Genomic DNA, 19,333 nt, shown 5'->3' with positions numbered 1-19,333 from the left:
CCCCTGGGATGACACTCGGGGCAATACCCCCCCCCTGCACCCCACCTTCCTCCGCCAGTGGTGGCAGGGGAAGTAGCACCTGGAGGAGCCCGAGTCCCTAAGGGACATTTCCTTTTTGTTGTCCTTCCACAGGTCTTAATCCTTGTGGTCCAAACTGGAGAGGAGGAATAAAAGATCAGAGCGCGGAGGCAAGCCGGGCGAGAAACCCAAACTCTCGTGGCCCTACACCAGCGTCCCACACGGCCAGCCCCAGTCCTAGAGCCCGACACCTTTTGAGAAGACAGCGGGCAAAGGGTGGACGGCGTAGGAGAAGTGCGAGAGAACGACAGCGTCTGCGGTGGTGGAGGAGAAGGAGAAGGCAGGACTGAGAGGGGAACGATCCTGGAAGGTGGCTTGAAAAGAAGGGGCAATATGGCGTAGAAAAACTGCTAGCTCACGCTGCCCACACCCAAAGGGGGAGGAAGGAAAGGAGGAAAGCAAGCGAGCAAGAAGGGACAGCTAAAGAAAGAACTGAGAAAAGAGACAGCGAGACCTTCTGGGGGTCAAAGAAATTACAATAAGAAGGAAACTGAGTTTTCTCCCTCCAGAGCTTGCTAATGGTCCTGCATTGTTCTATTTCCTTTTTATGTATAATTCTGTATTATATTGTTGAATTGTTGTCTTAGGTGATGAGCCTATAAAGGAAGGATATAAGGGAGGGGGGAGGTGTTAAGGGAAGACTTTGAAAGGAAAGGCAGAATATAAAAAGGGGTGGGAAGAAATAAGTGGGAGGGAACGCGTAAAGGGAAGATGCAAAGCATTATATAATTTTTGTTTGTTTGTTTGAAATAAAGAAGCTAACCATTGAATCTGCATGGATCTTAAAATCATTTTGTGATTTTATGCAGAAAATGCAGAAATGCAGAAAATGGATTTAAAGCAGCAGCAATGGGCACAAGCCCCTTGGGCTTCATGTTCAGCATGTATTTCTTTATTGCAGTCTGTATCCCAGGGGATACCTGGTCAAGTCTGATGGTGTTTCCTGCTTGGCAGGGGGTTGGACTCGCTGGCCCTTGTGGTCTCTTCCAACTCTATGATTCTATGATTCTATGATTCTAAGTCCTTTGATCTTTCTGAAGCTAATCTGGGGTCATCCTGGCTGATTTTGCAGTCATATTTCTTAGGAAATATTGTGCACTTCACTCTCCAAGCTGAGTGAATGGTCAGTGAAACCTCAAATGTGATGTACAGACCCTCCAAGTACCCCTGTTTTCCAGGGACCGTCCGGGATTTAACTCCACATTTGCTGTTTGAGGCACTCAAGGCTCCCGGAAGTTATCAAGGTGAGACTTCTTCCACTTCCAATTATCGAAATCATAGTGATTTCCTCTTCCAGGAGCTCAAGAGATATTTCTGGAGATTGCCTAATCACCAGGCGCAACAACAGTGTGATGTTGTTAATTGCACAGTGGCTGCAAAAGAACATTGGTGCAGAGAATATTTCCTGTGCCAGAAAGCGACAGATTTCTCCAAGATTTGGTGCAGGTGAAAGGCTGAGGGGAGCAGGGATATGTCTACATGGTGCTTAACACCTCTGAACATTGCGCAGATTGAGAAAGCCACTGCAGGTTTCGTCTTGCATGAGTCTTTCGATTATTCTGCTTGGCTGGCTCGGGGCATCAGAGGAGCCACAGGGAAGGAGGAGGTGGAGCCAGAATGAAACCTTTGCTGCTTCTCTGGCTATTTCAGCTGCTAAAGATGCCCCATGGGCTCTGTGGGAACCAGAAGACAAAATGCCCCTTGAATCTGATCAGGGATGAATCTGATCTACAAAATTACTACCAGTACCAGTCTGGAGATCTTCTTATCAGTGGGATCGTATCTCCAAAACATTTGCACAAGCAAGTTCTATATGTCTTTACACAGACACCCTTCCCCAAGACTGAGATGTAAATAATCATCCACACATACCCTCCAACATTTCCCCGAGGAAAATAGGGATGTCCTATTCCATAATAATAACTTTATTATTTATACCTCACCCACCACTCTGGGTGGCTTCCAACATAGACAGAAGCAGAAGAAAGCATTAGACATGAAGAAAACTTCCCTATACAGGGCTGCCTTCAGGCATCTCGGGGGTCGGATAACAGCATAAACTCCAACATTTCTCTGGTGCAAAGAGGGGCATCCGGAGCAGGCCTCCCAAGATTGTTATGAAGAGGGAAAGAGAAAGGGAGAAGCATGGTCATCAGCTGAAGCTGAACGGAGGAAAGTTGGTATGTCAATGAAAGAAATAAACGATAAAAATGATAAGAAACAAAGTGTCAGGGGTCAAGGTAAAGAGGCGTCTCTTCAGCATTCAGCAGCAATTATGCAATAAAGACGACAGCGTAGAGCCCCTCAGCTATGCCCTAAATCACAAGGTTGCTCTGGTGACCAAAAGTGAGAGAACACCTGCACACCACATAAACAACTTTAAAAAGTAATGATCAAACTATTTTTGCCCCTCTTTCCCTGTTTGACATTATCATCTCATGACCTCCCCCACAGCAGCATAGATTTTCAGAATGTAGTTGTACACAGCTGGTTCTGGATGTAAGAGATGCTGAAGAAACTCATCTCCAGATGCAGAAAATTGCACCAAATACCCAAACAAGGACAGGGACCAATGTGTCCCCAAGATTACCACCTTCTGGGGTTGTGAAGAACATTTGGGAATCATTTAAACTTCCATTGCCCTCGTCTTGTCCTTAACAGCAGGTATCGTGTTGGGAATCTTCATTAAATTCATGGAAACTCCCATAGTCAAAGCCAACAACCGGGACCTCTCCTACATTCTCCATTGATATAAATGCTTTATGAGTCACTGATAAAGCATTTACTGTACATTAATTAGCCAAGGTTGCATCCTACCTAAACTTTCATCACTCCATACAAGTGGAAAGCTTACTAGACTCTCAGTCTTATAGCAATTCAACCTGTAGCGTTCCAATGAAAGGTGCTATGTAATTTAATAAATAAAGGTCCGGAGAAAGCTGACTTGTTTGTTTGTTTGTTTGTTTGTTGAATCTATATACTGCCCTATACGCGGAGGTCTCAGGGCGGGTCACAGAACAAAATTAATATACAAAACCAGAAGATATATAATCAAAATAAAAACAACAACCCAATAACACCCCCCAAAAGAAGCACATTTTAAAAGGGCAAAGGATGTCAATCAAATCAACCAAAAAGGTACGTTTTTGCCTAATGTCCAAAGGCGTATAATGAAGGCGCTAGGTGAACTTCCCTGGGGAGAGCATTCCACAGATGGGGAGCCACTGCAGAGAAGGCCCCGTTCTTGTGTTGCCACCCTCCTGACCTCTTGAGGAGGAGGCACCCGAAGAAGGACCTCAGAAGATGATCTCAGGGTCCGGGTAGGATCATATGGAAAGAGGCGGTCCTTGAGGTATTGCGGTCCTGAGCCATTTAAGGCTTTCTAGGTCAAAGCCAGGACTTTGAATGGGGCCCAGAAATGAATTGGTAGCAGTGCAGTCGGACCAGGATCAGCGTATTGTGCACTAGCTGAAGTTTCCGAACTGTCTTCAGAGGCAGCCCTACGTATAAAGCATTGCAGTAATCTAACCTTGGGATTACCAGAGCATGGACAACAGTAGTTAGGCTATCCCTGTCCAGATAGGGGCATAGCTGGGCCACCAGCCAAAGCTAATGGAAGGCACTCCCCGCCACTGAAGCGTCCTGAGCCTCGAGCGACAGCAAAGGGTCCAGGAGTACCCCCAAGCTATGAGCCTGCTCCTTCAGAGGAAGCGTAACCCCATCAAGAGCAGGCGACCTCCCACCCATCTGGTCTGGGGAACCACCCACTAACAGTGCCCCAGTCTTATCTGGATTGAGCTTCAGTTGGTTGGCTCTCATCCAGTCCATTGCCGAGGCAAGACACTGGTCCAGCACTTCCACTGCCTCCCCTGCAGATGTGAAGGAGAAATAGAGCTGAGTGTCATCAGCATAATTCTGACAACATACTTGAAACCTCCAGATACCCCACCCAGCGATTTCATGTAGATGTTAAACAATGTGGGGGACAGGATTGAGCCCTGCGGAACCCCACATTCAAGGTTCCCAGCGCTGAAAAGTAACACCGTCTGGGAATGACCATCCAAGTAGGACTGGAACCACCACCACCATCTGGTGTGCGGCCACATGCTCCAAAACCTTGCTCAGCAAAGGGAGATTAGCAACAGTTATTTCCCTAATCAAGTGGTGCATAGATTTTAGGAAATAGGTCAAATAAATAGATAAATACATATTAATAAATACTTGATAAAGAATAATAAAGCTGCTAGAATACTAGCCTGGCTTCTGCACAGACAATTTGTTTATGAGTAGAGAGGTTTCTGCTCAAAGACGAGGAGCAAGTTGGTTCCATGTGCAACAGAAACTCACCTTCCGCAGAACATGTCGAAGGGGAAGGGAGAGTCGAAAGTTCAGAGCAACATTTCTCCCCTCCACCAAATCCAGAGAGCTTCCCTCTGTTGGAGAAGCCTTTCAAAGATGGGGTGGAAATTCACTTAAAGCTGCTTCAAAGCCCCCAAGGCGCTACTTCCCTTCAGGGGGAGAACCAGAAGAGAGCGGCAGGAATCAAGCAGCCCAGACCCACCCAAAGCGGCCAGAGGGTGGGCTTGAGAAATCCCTCCCCATCGCAGGCTCCACCAGTCTCTGTCTCTAGCAGCCGCCAAGAAACAAGATCCCACCACCATGTATCCCGTTGACAGTACTGAGGATGGCATTTCTCAGCATTCTCCATTGATGGATTTTTATTTATTCATATTTATTCCTTTATTTATTGATGTACTGAATCTAAATACAGTGGTGCCCCGCAAGACGAATGCCTCGCAAGACGAAAAACTCGCTAGACGAAAGGGTTTTGCGTTTTTTGAGGTGCTTTGCAAGACCAATTTCCCTATGGGCTTGCTTCGCAAGACGAAAACGTCTTGCAAGTTTGTTTCCTTTTTCGTAAAACCGTTAATACCCAGGGTGCATTGCTTGAAGAGGTGCAGTTGCGACTTGACTTCGAGGAGCAACTCATAGCACGCGGTGTGGTAGCCTTTTTGAGGTTTTTGAAGACTTTGGTGATTTTTGAAGCTTTTCCAAAAATTCTTTTGCAGCCATTTGGTAAGTTAAACTTTTAAAACTTTTTTGGGGGTTTTTTGGATTTTGGGTTGGGGTGTTTGGAATTCAAGGACTTGGTGTTGGGGAGGGGTTAGCAAGAATCTGGAAGTTTGTGTGTTTTTTCCCCATTTTTATGATTTTCTGTGACCATTGGGCCACCCTGCTGTTTTTTTTTAAAAAAAAAATCTGGATTTGAATTTCTGTGTGGCGGGTGGCTGGGGGAACAGTTGGGGACGGGTTTGCAAGAATCTGGAAGCTTGTGTGGTTTTTTCCTGCATTTTTATGATTTTCTGTGACCATTGGGCCACTCTGCTGGTTTTTTTAAAAAAAAAATCTGGGTTTGAATTTCTGTGTACTGTACACTTTGTTGATTTTTAAATGTTTTTCTGTCATGTTTAGAAACTTAATTTATTGTTCCTTCAGTTTTTGAAATGCTCTTTACAGTATGTGTGACTTTAAAGAGCACTTAATAAACACTTGTTGTACCAAATTTGGCTTTGTTTGGACTTTTTTTGACCATAGGAACGCATTAATTGAATTTCAATGCATTCCTATGGGATTTCGTGCTTCGCAAGACGAAAAATTCGCTAGACAAAAAAAACCGTGGAACGAATTAATTTCGACTTGCGAGGCACCACTGTATCACGCTACCCCTGGAGGTTTCAAGGCGGTTCAAAATATAAAACCACAACATATATAATCAAAATAAAAACAACAAGCCAATAATGCCCCCCCAAACCCCCACATTTTAAAAGGGCTTAGGATGCCTGGGATACAAGGCTGGGACTCCTTCATCTGGCTGTTGTCCATCCCTGACTCTCCCACCTCTTCTTAAAAACCTCCAATGAATCATAGAATGGGAGACTTGGAAAGGGACCCCAAGGTCCTCTAGTCCAGCCCCCTGCAATGCAGGAATCTCAGCTGAAGAATCCCAACAGATGGCCATCCAACCTCTGCTTCAAAACCTCCAAGGAAGGAGCATCCATGGTCGGATCCAGCTCCTTCTTTGGTGCTTGTGAGCAAAGTTCAGGCCAAACTTCCAACTTCCAAGCACTCCCCTTGAATTCTGTCCAACATGTTTTTCTCCAGTTCTGCACCTGCCGCTTGAGCCATTCAAACTCCAGAAAGTTATTGTGCTGAAACTTATTCCACTTAGAATAGTCGAAATTATAGTCATCTCATCTTCTAAAAGCTCAGGAGATATTTCTGGAAATTGCATGAGCCTCGGGAAGCAACAACAGCATGGGAATATTAACTGAACTGTGACTGGGAAAGATAAAGTTGGTGCAGAGAATTTTTCCAGTGTTGGAGACAGACTGAGTCAAGATGCAGAGCTGGCGAAAGAGGGGTGTGCCTGCCTTGCGCTTCCTAGCTCCGAAGGTAGAGTTGAAAACCACCCAGATTGGGAAAGCCCAGGCAGTCTGGCCTTGCAAGAGTCTTTGGGTTCTTCTGCTTTGTCTTCTTGGCAGGTAAGAGGAGGAGGAGGCAGAGCCAGAATGAGATCCCTGCTCCTTCTGTTGCTGCTTCTGCTGCTCATGATGCCCTTTGGAGTCTGCGGGAACCACAAGGTAAAATGCCCCTTGAATCTCGTCAGGGATGAAACAGATGCTCGCAATTACTACCGGACTGGACACTTTCTCATCAGTGGGATCATCTCTCCAAAACGCCTTCTTGAGAGAACTCCATACAGCTTTACTCAGACACCCTTCATCAGAAATGGACTGTATGTAAAATCATATGCGGATGGGTTTCACGGTCCTCCAGTCCTTGTAATGGTTGTAATAGGAAAGAGCCCCTATCTCAGGGCTGGGGAGCCAAGGGCTGATGTTGCAGGACTACCCTGCCCTGATCATTGGTCTTGCTGGCTGGGGCTGATGGGAGCTGGGGGGTCCAGGAGAAGATTCCACACAAACCTCTCCAATTTCCTTATTCCCTCTGTCTTCCTAAGTAAAACAATCCTGTACCTATTCCTCTGAATCTGGTCAGGAGTCAAAAGGATACACTGAATTTCCCCACCTGCAGGATGCCATGAAACTCAGTGAATTTCCAAGGCTCAAAGGTTTCATTCAATATTATTCCATTTGTACAATTCATAAACTGTCATTAAGGAATGCTACAGTTTTGCACATGGAATTTTGAGCACCTCTGGGTGACCTTTGGTAGCTGAAGAGCAGCAAAGATGTGCTTTAATTGAAAGGATAAATAAAATAATATGTCAGGGGAGTTCCTTGTAAGTGGACTTAGATCTCTAAAATATGAAAAGGAATCATTCCTTTTTTGACCACACACAACTGGCCTCATTTCAAAGTATTGAGGTGTTTGAGGTTTCTTCCTAAGCCAGAGGGTGGCATGAAACTCAAGCAATTTCCAAGCTGCTATGATTATTTTATGTTTCTTCTATTGGCATCATTTGTGAACAACCTTATCACAGTTCTCTTTACACAATGCAACGGGAGACCTACAGCCCATCATGGGGAAATCTGTCTCAGCTACATTAAAGGTTTCCTCCTCCAATCCCAGCACTTTCCCCTTTCTGTCATTTTTTTTAAAAAAATCCGAAGCGTTTTAAGAAACTCCTGAAAATGGTTGGATTTTTATGGGTGAAGAACAGGAATGATATGCTTCAAATAAAATAATTATGTAAAATAATACAGACCAGGGGGTGTCCTCATCGGTGGAGTCAGCGATGAAAAATATGAGCAAAATTATAAATTTTGCCACACACTCAAACCTTAAAGCCAACAGGCCTCATTTCCAAGTCAAAGGCGACTGAGCTATTTGGTGCTTCCCCTCCTTCAATAAAATTGTCTGTTATCTACCTGTTGAAAAGCGCCACAGACCACTGCAGCAAAAGCAACCTCTGGAGCAGCTTCCCAGTATATCTCAAATGTTGAGGGGCACCTTCATTGCTTACTCATAGAACCATATTAGAATAGAATCATAGAGTTGTAGAGATGGAAGGGACCCGGAGGTATCACACCTGAAGCATCCATGACACATGGTCACCTTCGGAGGGAGTCTGTTCCACTGTTGAACAGCTCTGTGTGCTGTTTGCATCAAAGCTCCTGTCATGGAGCAGAGGTCTCCAAAATTTTGTTCAATACTAGACAGGAAAAGGGTTGATATTAATGCAAAAGGATGGATGGATGGATAAATAAATAAATAAATAAATAAATAAATAAATAAATAAATAAATCTAAGCGTTGTGAATCATATAATGTTTCCTTTCTCCCATTAATATGAATATCAGTTTCACTTTTTTTAAAGGATTCATTTATTGCAGGGAGTCACCTAGGTTCTTCTGGTACATGTTGCCTTTCCTGTTCACCATCCAAGAGATCAACCAGGATCTCAGTCTCTTACCCAACATCACCCTGGGCTACAACCTCTATGAGAACTATTTCGATGCAGGGATGACTTCGGACGCCATGCTAGAGCTGCTTGCAGGCAGTGGATGCAATATTCCCAATTATCACTGTGGAGAACAGAATCACCTGCTGGCTGTTCTTGAAAGAAGCAATACTGTCATCTCAAAAGTGATTTCAGCCTTGTCAGGCATCTACAAAATCCCACAGGTAACTATCTAGTGGGAGAGCATGGAGGGACAAAGAATTTCAACTCCATAAGATTCTATTTTCTCTTTGGAGTGGTCAAGTAGGGATATTTTTAAAAATGGGGAAATCCTGAGCTATGGATCCTACATCCCTTTTTCAAAACTGAGCCTTCACCAACTTGACACCTCCAGATGTTTCAGACTAAAACTCCCATCAGCGTCAGCCAGCAGAGATTTAGATATCGGTCATTTCAGATAATTAAATATCTGTTATGCTGAAATTAAAGTAAATTGCTGGTCTTTTGCTTTCCTTGCTAGATCTGTCATGGTTTTACTGTCCAGTTTCTCGAAGGTAAAACCCTGTTCCCTTTTGTCTATCGGATGAGTCCCAAAGAGGAAAGTCAGTACCAGGGGATTGTTGAATTGCTCCTGTATTTTGGATGGACGTGGATTGGCCTCTTCACTCCAGACAATGACAGTGGAGAAAGATTTCTGAGCGCTGTGAAACCTCTGATGCTCAGCAAAGGGATCTGCATTGCTTTATCAAAAAAAGTACCAGAAAATGATATAAATCAATTTATCAGGCCTGGGGAACCTTTTTTCCTATGGAGACAAGTTGGGGTATTTCTTTCCTATATAACCACTGCACTGGATATCACGTTACTCATGGTAGTACACGATATCTGTGAGAAGGAAATAGGGGCGAAAGTCTGGATCACAACAGCTTTGCTAGAAATCAGAATTGGTTTTTCCATCCTTCCAAATCTATTCCAGCACCTCCATGGTTCTCTGTTCTTTGCAACTGAGACTGGAATAAGGAGCAGCAAATACAGATTTCAGACCAATTTTTTGGATTATTTCGATCAAGCATTTCAGTGTTCATATTCAAAGCATCTGTTGTCCGTGAAAGGCAGGATAAGATGCAGAGAGGAGGAGAAACTGCAGCCATTGCTCCAAGTGGATCATGAGATAATCCTGTCTGATGACAGCTATGGCAATTACATCAATGTTCAAGCTGTGGCTCAGGCCTTGCATGCTTCGCTTTCATCTAGATCCCAGAGGAGGCTGATGGTGGAGGAAGGAGAGCAATGGGGACACGCAAGGCTACAGCCGTGGCAGGTATTTCCTTCCCCCTTTTGCAACCTGCAGTCCACACAGATGCTGATCTTGACTGGGGATAGACCTGTAAAATATCATAGTTAGTATTATTAATAGTAGCTTACCTTCCAACATGTCTCCGATGAAAATAGGGATGTCCCATCCCATAACGATCATTTTGCTATTTATACCCAGGGCTTTCTTCAGGGGGAACTCGCTGGAACTCAGCTCCAGCACTCACTCTCAACTGGGTGCCATTTGGACCTTTGGAGGGACTGTAGTAATAATATTAGTATTATTCTGTTTATATTACAACTTTCATCTGAAGACCACAGGGTGGTTTGCAGAATAAAAATACAAAATGAGAATAGAAAAAGCAAACGAAAGAAAGAAAACAAGCAAACCAAAAGCACATTAAAATGCCCAGAGATGGTTTAATCCACCCAAATCCTGGTTACAGAATAACTTTCTCGCCTGGCACCTAAAGATTTGTCACAAAGGTGTCTAGGGAGCCTCTCTGGGAGAACATCCCCCAAGCGAGGAGCCACCACAGAAAAGTCCTGTTGTCGTGCTGCCACCCTCCAGATATCTCTATTTTTTATATATTATTTATTTAAGTTTTTTTCATTTCTTTCCAATTCCTGTATAGTTATTCTTAAAAATATTTATGTTTGTAGCTGTTATCCATACTCCTAAATATTAAACTTTCTTCTCAATCATCAGTTCTGTCACATTTTCCACCAATACTTTCGTTCTACCTTTATTTAGTTTAAAACCTACTACTTCTCCAACTTGAGAATCTGTTCAAGACCTTGGTTGGCTAGCCATGGGGTCTTCTACAGTTACCACATAGTCATCTGCAAAGGCCTTGAGTTTATATGCTTTGTAACCTATTGTTGAGACTCGTGTGGCGCTGTGGGTTAAACGACAGAGCCTAGGACTTGCCGACCAAAGGTTGGCGGTTCAAATCCCCACGACGGGGTGAGCTCCCGTTGCTCGGTCCCTGCTCCTGCCCACCTAGCAGTTCGAAAGCATGTCAAAGTGCAAGTAGATAAATAGGTACCGCTCCGGCGGGAAGGTAAACGGCGTTTCCATGTGCTGCTCTGGTTCGCCAGAAGTGGCTTAGTCATGCTGGCCACATGACCCGGAAGCTGTACGCCGGCTCCCTCGGCCAATAAAGCGAGATGAGCTTTATAGGGTCTCTAAAACTAAAATAATAATGGTGACTGAGGATATCCCTGTCTTGTCCCTTTCATTATTTTGAATTTTTCTGTTATTACGTTGTTTACTATCATCATAGCCTGTTAGTCAGAATAAATTGAGTCAATTCCTCTAAGTACAGTAGTACCTCGGGTTACAGACGCTTCAGGTTACAGACTCTGGCAACCCAGAAATAGTACCTCGGGTTAAGAACTTTGCTTCAGGATGAGAACAGAAATCGCGCAGCGGCAGCGTAAGGCCCCATTAGCTAAAGTGGTACCTCAGGTTAAGAACAGTGTCAGGTTAAGAATGGACCTCCAGAACAATTTAAGTTCTTAACCTGAGGTACCACTGTCATGACTCTCTGAATTTCATCATCTCTATAGTCTTCTTCGTAGAAGTCCATGAAAAAATGGTCAAAGGCCTTCTCTGCGTCTATAAAAATCAACACTGCTTGCTTATCATTTCTAACCTCCAGATATTCTATTATATCAATTATATTCCTTATATTCTCCTTCATCTGGCGGCCTGGCAAAAAACCAGCCTGGTCCTGATGAATTAAATCCATTAATAGCACTTTCATGTCATTTGCCAATAGATCTGCAAACAGTTTATAGTCATTATTTAATAGAGAAATCAGCCTATCATTTTTTAACTGATAATAGATCCTTATCTTTTTTCAGAATCAGCGTAATCTAAGTATCTTAAATCTTTTAGTGGTTGTGCCAAATAATCTTGTAATTTCTTATAGTACTTTGCTGATAGCCCCCCTGGCCCTGGTGTTTTCCCCATTTTGGCTTGATTAATTGCCTGTTGTAGCTTCCCAGTTTCTTAATGCTGGCGCTTTCCCCTGCCATTCCAGCTTCACCCTTTCTTGAGAGAAATCCGGTGTCTGAATACTTCCAGGGGCAGACTGTGCTTGGATGAGAACTGGGAGCTGCCAACGGACTTCAATATTATGAACTGGGCGATGTCTCCCAATAAGTCTCGTGTCCTTGTGAAAATTGGAAATATAAGGAGAGGAGCATCTGCTGGCATAAAGTTCACCATTAACCCAGAAGCCATTCAGTGGAACAAGAAATTCAATAAGGTAGGGGGGATAATTGGGGGAGGGGGCTAGGAGATCCTGATTGTGCTGTTCCTTGACAACCACTGCAAAATGACCATGTCAGGTTGACTGTCCAGGAACAGCTGGAACCAGCACGCCTTCTTTCTACAGCAGCTGAGATAGGAGGGGGAATTTGGGATGCTCAAATAAAGGATATTGACCTTTCATACACACAGAAGGATGAAAAGTAATCTATTTTACAAATGATAATTACTGATTTATTTTAAATTTTTTTAAATTTGTGAGTAAGCTCACTGGTATTAAATTTGTCTTAATTTGTGGTTGATGTGGTGAAATTTGGAACATGAATTAAGGCAATTTGGCAAAAAAAAACCCCATAACCCCAACTCTCCTTTCAGTTGGGCATTGAACAGCAAAGCACTTTCTCTCTCTCTCTCTGACACACACAAAAACAAACACGAGAATGAACCGTGTGAGAGATTATACGAATCCTGAAATTTGGGGGAATCACATGTCAGACCCATTGTCATTTGCTTAGAAGTTCTTTTAAGAAGGGAAACAGGTAAATGGAGAAGAGGAAACAGAGTTCTGTGGCTCAAACCTCAGCTGTACTGAACTCAATTTAAAGCACAAGATATTCTGGTCACCCCAATGGTCAGCGGGGGGTTGAAAGGACCCTGATGAGGGGTCAAGGCTGCATTCCAGAGATCATGTTCTGCAGCTAAAGAGAACTGACCGCATTAAGGGAATGGGGAGATGGCAGGCAACTGGGGATCTTGGCTGCTGGAAACGGCAACTGGGATCTCTCAGGATTCCCTGCCAGACAGACCTCTCCCCAACCTCTATGTGATTGATGTAGAGCTGTGATGATTTCCTGAATGATTCATTGGGGGCCACAACTGCAAATCTTGGGGTAGATCAGGGTTTCCCAAACTTGGGTCCCCAGCTGTCTTTGGACTACAGCTCCCATCATCCTGAGCTGGCAAGACCAGTTGTCAGGGATCACCACCATGCTATAGAGATCGCGTTGAGTGAATTACATACACACAAATACTCCTAACTGTTCCTCTTTGTTGCACCTTCTTGTCTTTCTGGTTAGGCCGTACCTCGTTCCAGGTGTACAGAAAGATGTCGACCTGGATATGCCAAGGTGGTTCTCGAAGGAAAGCCCATTTGCTGCTATGCTTGTGCTCAGTGTGCGGATGGGACCTTCTCCACTCGGGAAGGTGGGTGATTCCAAGGAGGAAGAAATTCCTGGAGAGAGTAAACACAGGACAGAAATTCAGTCTCACACACTTATGTGAGAATTCTGCAGACATAGGGGAATGGGAATCCTTCCTCGACTTCCTTAGTATTAATCACCTTTATTACATCCAGGAAGTGAGTTGATAGGAAGAAATATCTGGGGTGCAAACTGGGCAGCTGTGAGAGGAATGCCCGCAAAGCATTCCTTTTTGATTTTTTAGACCAAGCCACACAAAAAGGAAATAATGTTGACACTTATCAAAAATAATGGATAGACGATGAAAAGCAGCAAATTACTAACAGCAAAAGCACAATAAAAATAAATACTTCATGTGAAAATTATTACAATATAATATATGGACCGTTTTGATCTCACTGCTATGAACATTGAACGGAAGCAATGTCTGCATTTTAAAGGTTCAGACAAAGAGGAATAGGCAGGATCCAAACAATGCAGTTAACAGAAGCGGAGTGGTCACTGCCTCTCAGTTGATCCTAGATCACAATGTTAATAGAGCACAGATCATTAGGGATGTAAGTGATGCTACAGCCATTCTTTTTCTCTTCCCCAGATGCAGAACATTGCACCAAATGCTCAGAAGATCACCATTCAAACAAGGACAGAGATCAATGTGTCCCCAAGATTATCACCTTCCTGACTTATGGAGAATATTTGGGAATGGTTTTAGCTTCTCTTGTCCTATTCTTGTCCTTAACAGCAGGCATTGTGTTGGGAATCTTCATTAAATACAAGGAAACTCCCATAGTCAAAGCCAACAACCGGGACCTCTCCTACATCCTCCTCGTCTCCCTCCTGCTTTCCTTTCTGTCCTCCTTCCTCTTCATCGGGCGCCCAAGGAAAGAGACCTGCCTTCTCCGACAAACGGCCTTCAGCATCATCTTCTCAGTTGCTGTTTCTTCTGTCTTGGCAAAGACCATCACGGTGGTGCTGGCCTTCCTGGCCACAAAGCCCGGGAACAGGGTGAGGAGATGGCTGGGCAAGAGTCTGGCCAACTCCATTGTCATCTCCTCTTCTGGGGGGCAAGTTCTCATCTGCACCATCTGGCTGGGCTCTTCTCCCCCATTCCCAGAGCCCGACATGCGCTCCCAGGTGGAAGAGATCCTCCTGCAATGCAACGAAGGGTCTGTGGCCATGTTCTACGTTGCCCTCAGCTACCTGGGCTTCTTGGCTGCCACCTGCTTCACGGTGGCTTTCCTAGCCAGGAAGCTGCCTGGCTCCTTCAACGAAGCCAAGCTGATCACCTTCAGCATGCTGGTCTTCTGCAGTGTTTGGGTCTCTTTTGTGCCGACCTACCTGAGCACCAAGGGCAAGTACATGGTGGCCGTGCAGATCTTCTCTATGTTGGCCTCCAGTGCTGGGCTTCTGGGCTGCATCTTCCTTCCCAAGTGCTACATTATTGTGCTGAGGCCTGATCTGAACACAAAGGAGCACCTGACAACCAGAAATTAAGGGAACACCTGATTCTTAAAATAGTCCATGTTCCCGATGTGCAGAAGTGCATAAAGGAAACACACCTGCTCATCCATGTTCTTCCTTCTCCACGTCTGAAAGAGATTGTGTTCCTTCTTAGCCCAGGTTTTGTGTAGTCCTGTTGACATGAACAGTAAGATGGGTGGAAATCTTTTGTATGCTGAGTCATTTACAAGTACACTTCATCTCATTTCGTTCTCCTAAATTTTGTATATCAATAAACTGAGAAATTAATTTAAGTTATCTCCCTAAGTCTGTTAGTTTAATTTCTGTATCGCTTAAGCTCTGCTCCCTGTTCCAAAGAGTAGCAGCTGACCTTAGCCAAGCCTTGACTGAAAAGCGGTTTTATGTAAATGTTAAACAATGTGGGGATAGGATTCAGCCCTGTGGAACCCCACATTCAAGGCTCTCGGAGCTGAAAAACATTCCCCAAGCAACACTGTCTGGAAATGACCATCCAAGTAGGACTGGAACCACCGCAAAGCGCTGCCACCCACCCCTCACTCGGAGAGTCACTCCAGAAGGATACCATGGTCAATGGTACTGAAAGCCAGTGAGAAGTCGAGAAGAATTATCAGGGACATGTTTCTCTCTCTCAACAGAGGTCACCATACTGGACGACCAAAGCAGTTTCTGTGCCAAAACCAGGCCAAAACCCCACTTGAAATCCATTACCAAGACAAGACCAAGGAAGTCCAGCACTTCCACTGCCTCCCCTGCAGATGTGAAGGAGAAATAGAGCGGAGTGTTGTCAGCATAATTCTGATAACATACTCCAAACCTCCGGATAACCCCACCCAGTGGTTTCATGTAGATGTTAAACAATGTGGGGAAGAAGAAGAAGAAGAGGAAGAAGAAGAAGAAGAAGAAGAAGAAGAAGAAGAAGAAGAAGAAGAAGAAGAAGAAGAAGAAGGAGAAAAAGAAAATTTTATTTATATCCCACCCTCCCCAGCCGAAGCAGTGGCTAACAATAAAAGTAACACAGAATTCTAAAATCAATTCATTCTAAAATCAATTCAAAATCAAATTAATGGCAACCATTGGGCTACAGTTCTGCGGGGATGACCAAAGGAGGGGGTCCGACTGTGCCCTGGCTGAACAGCTCCGTCTTGCAGGCCCTGCGGAAAGATGTCAAGTCCCGCAGGGCCCTGGTCTCTTGGGACAGAGCGTTCCACCAGATCGGGGCCACAGCCGAAAAAGCCCTGGCTCTGGTTGAGGCCAGCCTAACCTCCCTGTGGCCCGGGACCTCCAAGATGTTTTTGTTTGAAGACCATAAGGTCCTCCATGGGACATACCAGGAGAGGCGGCCCCATAGTTACGAGGGACCTAGGCCCTATAGGGCTTTAAAGGTTAAGCCAGCATCCTAACCTTATCCTACATATTATTATTATTCTACTACCAGATTTTTAGAAGACATCTGAAGGCAGCCCTGTTTAGGGAAGCTTTCAATGTTTGATGTATTACAGTATTTTAATATTTTTTTGGAAGCTGCCCAGAGTGGCTGGGGAAGCCCAGCCAGATGGGCGGGGTATAAATTATTATTATTGTTATTACTACTATTATTATCCTGTACTCCACCGGGAGCCAGTGCCCTGTGGATAGGATCGAGCCCTGTAAACCCCACATTCAAGGCTCCCGGAGCTGAAAAGCATTCCCCAACTAACACCGTCTGGAAACGACGTCAGACCTAAACTGACGTGCAGCGTAAACTACTAATGCAGAGTTTTTAATTGACTTTACTGAGTTAAAATAAACTTCTTCCTAAACAACATGGTTCCAAAGAGTTTGACGGAGATTCCACACTGCTCACAACTGAGGCAGACTGACTCTGACTGGAACCTGACAGAGAAGGCAGAGAGAAAATGGCTGCCCAGTCCCATGCCAGAGTGACTCCGCAGTCAGCAGTCCGGCCTGGAGAAGAGGACTCGGCCCAAAGGACGGCGCAGTCCCAGCACTTCCCAGCCTGCTGGGCTGCTTCTTTGTCCCATGGCCGAAACCCCACTGGAAACGGAGCCAGAAAACCAGTTTCTTTCCCAAGCGCCTGGATCTGGTCTGCGGCCGCTCGCTCCAGAACATTCCTCAGGAAAGGGAGATGAGAAACTGGCCGGTGGTTAGTTAGGTTTTCTGAATGCAACCACAAGAGCCAGGACTTTATACACACGGAAGTGGAAAGAAGGAGAATTCCCCACCAACGAGGAATGGCTGATGAAGCTGGTGGTAAAGCCTTATTTCGCCAGGGAATCGTTTTGCCCGCGTCCCCAGGACCAAAGAAAGAGTAAAGTAACACCAGGAAAGTTTCTTCTTTGGAGAAAAGGGTTTAATCTGTGCACAGAGACAGCCAGCAGAATATCGTTTCTGAAATCTGACTGCAAAGTAATACACATCAGCAAACTTTCTTATACCTGAAAGCATTCACCCACCTCTCAAGACCTCCCCCAAAACTTCCCCAATCAGCTGGCAAGTTTTCACTTATTCCCTTTTAGGGCATATCTATATTGCTGGCTAAGCAGTCCCTCGTCTTACCCCTGTACGTGTGCCTTTTCTGCTTGCTTAGCAGTCCCTCCCCTCTCCTTCGTACACGTGTCCTTTTTGCTAGCTAAGCAGCGCCTTGTACGTGTCTATTCTTATCTTGCATTACTGAAGCAGGAAGCGCAAGGCAGGAAATGGCCCCATAGCCTGTCTGGTCACTAGCTTGACCACAAATGCAGAAGTAAGTTTAATGCAGAAACTTACTATGTGTAGTTAATATGAAGATTAATCCTTCACTCCCTACTCTTCTTATGAACAACCTAATACTTAGGTTCGTTCTGGTGTATGGGTCTATAATCTCTCATTAAAGCAATCACGCGGGGTCCCATCATGCTAGACATCATTCTCTGTAACATGTTTTGCATGCACTGCACCAAGCAGGGGATACAGAAGCAGAAAAGCAATAGAAGCATTATTGGGCCTACCAGCATAGTCAATATCCTTCCCATCCATCCACCTGGGAAGATGCCATTACAGCCAGGGTATATGAACTTACTTTGCACAGAGGTGACATCTGCGGTGTCACAAGTGCAATGGCAGTGGGAAACACCAATTGCTCTTTTACTAATAGGGTTCTTTTCCTGCGTCACACAGACCCACTCATTCACCCTATGGACACGGAGGAGTGATGAATGAGTCCACTGAGGCCAGAAGTGAGAATCTGGGAGGGTGGAAAGATTGTGGATGGTGGAACGGTTAAGTGGCAGTGGGAGGAGCAGCAGTCCACTCGAGGCATCTGTTGGGGGCAGGGTACATACTAGACATTTAGACTTATTGACAGAATGGGCTACGCTCATGCCAGCAAAAGAAAATGCACATCCATATGACAAGGGCGGTTGAGATAACTCCCACCCACCAACCCCAAGAATGCCAGGGCTCCTCCCACCAATATTCAGGGGTCATTTCTGATATTCCTTTACTGCTGAGGGGCCCGCTGATATTCGTATTCAATTATTTGCCGGGCCTCAGGGGTGCCTCTCCACCTTACTTCGGAAGCTCCTACCACGTGGAGCAGCCTGACACACGGGGTGACTATATCAAGGGGTTCTGGTACCAATATCAAAAGTCCTGGTGGTGCCTCTACGTTGGGGGCGCTGCCTGCGGGCGCCCCTCCCATCCAATTATTCAGCCGTGCATAGAGATATCAGCCTCTGGAGTGATATCAGCAAGGCGGTCGTCACTGGAGGGGATCTTCAGGATGCTGAGACACAGTCCAATCTGAAGCAGCTATCTCCACTCGAATGTGGTGGACCCAAGGGGTGATGCCAGCGACCTTCACAGCTGTGGGTGTGGAGAGCAGATGGGCCCTTCCAGCACGGTTGCAGTGGTGCCTGGGACTAGTCTTATCCACACCTCGTCACCTGGCTCAAACTGGTCACGCAAGGAGTTCGGGCCTGGGTTGAGAGAGAAAATCTCGAGAGAGAGACTGTACATAATTGTTCAATTCCACATCTTGAGCAGGGATAGGTGAAAGCATGCACACATAAGGAACCGGTCTCCCAAACATCACTTCAAAGGGTGACAAGTGAATACGTTTCGATGGGAGACTACGGACTCTAAGCAAAGCCAAGGGCAACATGGACACCCAATTAGACCCTGTTTCTTGGGTCAATTTGGACAACTGGTTTTTCAAAGTCCTGTTCATCCTTTCCACTTTTCCAGAACTTTGGGGCCTATATGCGGTACCCACCATCTTCCTTCTTCACTGGCAACAGTGGGGTGTTCCACTGTGATTGGCATTGTTTCAAGATTTCATGTTGAAGCCATCGCTCCAGGTGCACCCACACTCCTTCAGCTGCCCGTCGTGGGATGGGGTATTTTATCCTCCGCCCATAGTCCAGGGTCAACATCATGAAGCAGGCTAACAGGGAGGATTCCCTCCTCTTCTTTTACCATCATCAAGCGCCAATGGTCTCTCAGGGGCATTTCTAAAGAAAACTCTCCTGCTGGTCCAGTTGTCATCATTGCTTCCCCCATTGGTTGGAAGGAAATCAGG

The 19,333-nt window shown here is 45.2% G+C and overlaps 3 protein-coding genes across 3 annotated transcripts in view; 2 read left to right on the top strand and 1 right to left on the bottom strand.

Moving 5' to 3' along the window:
* LOC310697183 (uncharacterized protein) overlaps window positions 1-19,333 on the bottom strand; it is a gene marked incomplete at its 3' end in the record, with an annotated part of 116,652 nt that overhangs the window by 13,836 nt on the left and 83,483 nt on the right. The gene's annotated exons all lie outside the window — the stretch shown is intronic.
* LOC310697174 (vomeronasal type-2 receptor 26-like) lies at window positions 8,565-9,907 on the top strand (the record flags this gene model as incomplete). The annotated part of the gene is made up of 2 exons (XM_083483496.1): window positions 8,565-8,726; window positions 9,023-9,907. The coding sequence occupies 2 exons, from the start codon at window positions 8,565-8,567 to the stop codon at window positions 9,905-9,907; spliced, it is 1,047 nt and encodes a 348-aa protein (XP_083339622.1).
* LOC310697451 (vomeronasal type-2 receptor 26-like) lies at window positions 13,767-15,023 on the top strand. Its single transcript, XM_083484131.1, has one exon. The coding sequence runs from the start codon at window positions 13,858-13,860 to the stop codon at window positions 14,785-14,787; it is 930 nt and encodes a 309-aa protein (XP_083340257.1). The 5' UTR covers window positions 13,767-13,857; the 3' UTR covers window positions 14,788-15,023.

The sequence above is a fragment of the Podarcis liolepis genome (genome assembly GCF_965112155.1).
Source record: "Podarcis liolepis genome assembly, chromosome: 18".
NCBI classification, from domain to species: Eukaryota; Metazoa; Chordata; class Lepidosauria; order Squamata; family Lacertidae; genus Podarcis; species Podarcis liolepis.
The sequence above is the reverse complement of the archived record's forward strand: the minus strand, read 5'-3'. Positions and strand labels throughout refer to the sequence as shown.

Excerpts from the sequence above, each read along its gene's own strand:
- LOC310697451 (XM_083484131.1), top strand. The coding sequence starts at position 13,858 with ATGCTACAGCCATTCTTTTTCTCTTCCCCAGATGCAGAACATTGCACC.